The 3525-nt window shown below is 42.5% G+C and overlaps 1 protein-coding gene across 1 annotated transcript; it reads left to right on the forward strand.

Annotated features, from left to right (window-relative positions):
- The first annotated feature begins 242 nt into the window (after positions 1–242).
- Positions 243–1409, forward strand: LOC127922626 (E3 ubiquitin-protein ligase TRIM69-like). Its single transcript, XM_052506442.1, has one exon. The coding sequence runs from the start codon at positions 258–260 to the stop codon at positions 915–917; it is 660 nt and encodes a 219-aa protein (XP_052362402.1). The 5' UTR covers positions 243–257; the 3' UTR covers positions 918–1409.
- The last annotated feature ends 2116 nt before the right edge of the window (positions 1410–3525 follow it).

Here is a 3525-nt window from a genome sequence, read left to right on the forward strand (position 1 = left end):
GTCTTCTATTAGGTTTCAGAAATGTCCACCTCCAGAAATGTCCTGTCTGAAGAGCAGTTCCTGTGCTCCGTCTGTCTGGATGTGTTCACTGAGCCAGTCTCTATTCCATGTGGACACAACTTCTGCAAGGCCTGTATCAGTGAATACTGGAACACCACTGCCCTGTGCCAGTGTCCACTGTGTAAGGACACATTCAATAGAAGACCTGACCTAAACACCAACACAACACTCAGAGATGTTGCAGATCATTTAAGAGGATGAAGGTCTCAGACGGAGAGGAGTCCTCTTCCAAGCCTGGAGAAGTAGCACAAGTGCAGCAGATGATCCAGGAGCTACAGGATCCTGAGCTGAGGAGGTTACGGCAGCGGTCAGTGGATGTGACTCTGGATCCTGATACAGCACACTGCAAGCTCATTGTGTCGGAGGACAGGAAACAAGTGAGCTATGGAGACATACGGCAGATTCTCCCTGACCTCCCAGAGAGGTTTGAATGTTATCTATCGGTCCTGGGAAAGGAGGGCTTCTCCTCAGGGAGATTCTACTTTGAGGTTCAGGTGAGAGGGAAGATTGAATGGCAGGTAGGAGTGGCCAGAGAGTCCATCATCAGGAAGGGCCCAACGGCTGTAAGCCCTGAGGGTGGACTCTGGGCTCTGTATATGAATAGGAATAAGTATATAGCCAAGGACACACCCCATATGCACCTCTTCCCGAGTCAGAAACCCCAGAAGGTGGGGGTGTTTGTGGATTACGAGGAGGGTCAGATCTCCTTTTATGATGTAGAAAACATGTCTCATATCTACTCTTTCACTGGTTGTACCTTCACTGAGAAGCTATATCCATACTTGAACCCCTGTGATAATGAAGAGGGTCCAAACTCAGCCCCATTGGTCATCTCTCCTGTCAATCACACTGACTGAATTGGGGTCCAATAAGGCAGAAGTGCTGATATTGGGCTGTTTTTCAGGGGGTCTGCCAAGTAGTCGTACACCAACTTTCATAATATCTAGGGGTTTAACATCATGTCAGAAACTACATCAACATGATCATCTGAAGCATGACTGCAATATATCTAACGTGGTGTTCAATGATTGGTTCATTTGTGCAGCATGACTTCTTTGCGGCCTGTTTAGACCATGATGTTTGATATGGTTTTGGTGTTAAAATCAGAGGATAATGCTTGAAATCTGATCTACAGTAGAATATGTTTTAGTTTGTGTCTTTGTTCCCATTTCTTTCCCCCATGTTTCAGTATATTGTGTTGAGACGTTGTTTGGATTAATTTGGGAGTATGTAGTGAATTATCCAAATCTAGTACAATGCATCCAATTTCTTGTGAGTTTGTTTTCATTGTATGTGGTCAATGTCAAATAAACATAAATACAGTGAATAAATGTTTTGTTCTTGTTTTTATGAGTCTAAATTGTTTATAAGGACGATGCATCCCAGAGGGCAGTGGAACAGAGGGGTTACTGCAGCAGTGCATTGTAGTAATCTGAGACCCACACTGACCTCTCGATATGGCTGTTGCCTCCACCTCCCTCTACCTCTACCTCTACCTCTACCTCTACCTCTACCTCTACCTCTACCTCCCTCTACCTCCCAGCACCAAGTGTTAAAAATACATACAGGCCCTGGTGCCATCTGAGACACATGAAGAAACAGACATGTTCACTGGACCAACACTGGGCTTTGATACATTTATATTTGACTTGAACACACAAACAGCTAGTTTTCCTTTACCAACACAAAATTCATTGTCAAACAAACTAAGCTAAGCCAAGCAGAGAAAGTGCAACAGTTAAGTTCTGTCCAGAACAGGGAGGAGTTGAGATACTTCTTGCTAAAGTGAAAGTACAAGTGCATAACTCTCCCCTCTTGACAGAAGGTGGACTGTGTAGAGGAACGAGGAGCAGGAAACACACCCAGGTACGTACAGAAATACAAATATTCACCTGGACATTGGTGATTATTATTTTAATAAGTATTGTTCTTTCGTTGATCTTTGTTAAATTCAGACTAAAATATGATAATTGACAATGTTACAAATACATTTAAAGTTACTTCTCTTTCTTCTCCACATGTAAATACTAAATGTGTTCCATAATATACAAGAGTAGGTCAACCAAACACACATCCTGGATCTCTGGTCTCTACCTACTCTGAATTAAGAGCATCGTCTGTCTGTGGAACACTGAATAAATATTGTATGGGTAGAACTACATACACTCGTCTTAGCATCTAAAGATATATTTAGCATTCAGATAGTGAATTTCTATCCAACGCTGACTCATACAAGGAAGTCATTTTATAGATATGGTTGCTCCACAGATGGAAAGGGGGAAACCCCAGATTATTTACAGATACAATGGCAAGAAAAAGTATTGTGAAACCTTTGGAATGACCTGGATTTCTGCATAAATTAGTCATCAAATCTTATCTGATCTTCATCTTAGTCACAACAACAGACAACACAGTGTGCTTAAAATAATAACACAACAATTATTGTATTGTCTATATTGATTACATCATTTAAACATTCACAGTGTAGGTTGGTAAGACTATGTGAACCCCCAGGTTAATGACTTCTCCAAAAGATAATTGGAGTCCGGAGTCAACTAACCTGGAGTCCAATCAATGAGATGGGATTGGAGATGTTGGTTAGAGCTGCCTTGCCCTATAAAAAAAAAAACTCAGCAAAATTTGAGTTTGCGTTTCACAGGAAGCATTGCCTGATGTGAACCATGTCTCGAACAAGAGAGATCTCAGAAGACTTAAGAATTGTTGACTTGCATAAAGCTGGAAAGGGTTACAAAAGTATCTCTAAAAGCCTTGATGTTCATCAGTCCACGGTAAGACAAATTGTCTAGAAGTGGAGAAAGTTCAGCCCTGTTGCTACAGGAGAGGCCATCCTGCAAAGATCAAGATCACACCCCCTATCCCCCTCTTCCTGAGTCAGAAACCCCAGAAGGTGGGGGTGTTTGTGGATTACGCGGAGGGTCAGATCTCCTTTTATGATGTAGAAAACAGGTCTCATATCTACTCTTTCACTGGTTGTACCTTCACTGAGAAACTGTATCCATACTTGAACCCCTGTGATAATGAGGAGGGTCCAAACTCAGCCCCATTGGTCATCTCTCCTGTCAATCACACTGACTGAATTGGTGTCCAATAAGGCAACAGCTGACTTAATCTGATTGAGCAAATAACAATTAGACGAACACATCCAATGGTAAAAAGTGTTGATAATAATGGGGCACGTTCCAGGTGGTCTGCCAAGGAGTCACAAACTCATTTCACAACACCTGGACAGGTGTTTAACAACATTTTCCCACCAAAGTACGTTCATCTCTGGGAGACAGAATGCGTCTCCTTCCTGAGCATTATGGCGGCTGTGTGGTCCCATGGTGTTTGTACTTGCTTATTATTGTTTGTACAGATGAACGTGGGACCTTCAGGCATTTGGAAATTGCTCCCAAGGATGAACCAGACTTGTGGAGGTCTACAATTCTTCTTCTGAGGTCTTGG

Source organism: Oncorhynchus keta, unplaced genomic scaffold (assembly GCF_023373465.1).
Source record: "Oncorhynchus keta strain PuntledgeMale-10-30-2019 unplaced genomic scaffold, Oket_V2 Un_contig_26479_pilon_pilon, whole genome shotgun sequence".
NCBI classification, from domain to species: Eukaryota; Metazoa; Chordata; class Actinopteri; order Salmoniformes; family Salmonidae; genus Oncorhynchus; species Oncorhynchus keta.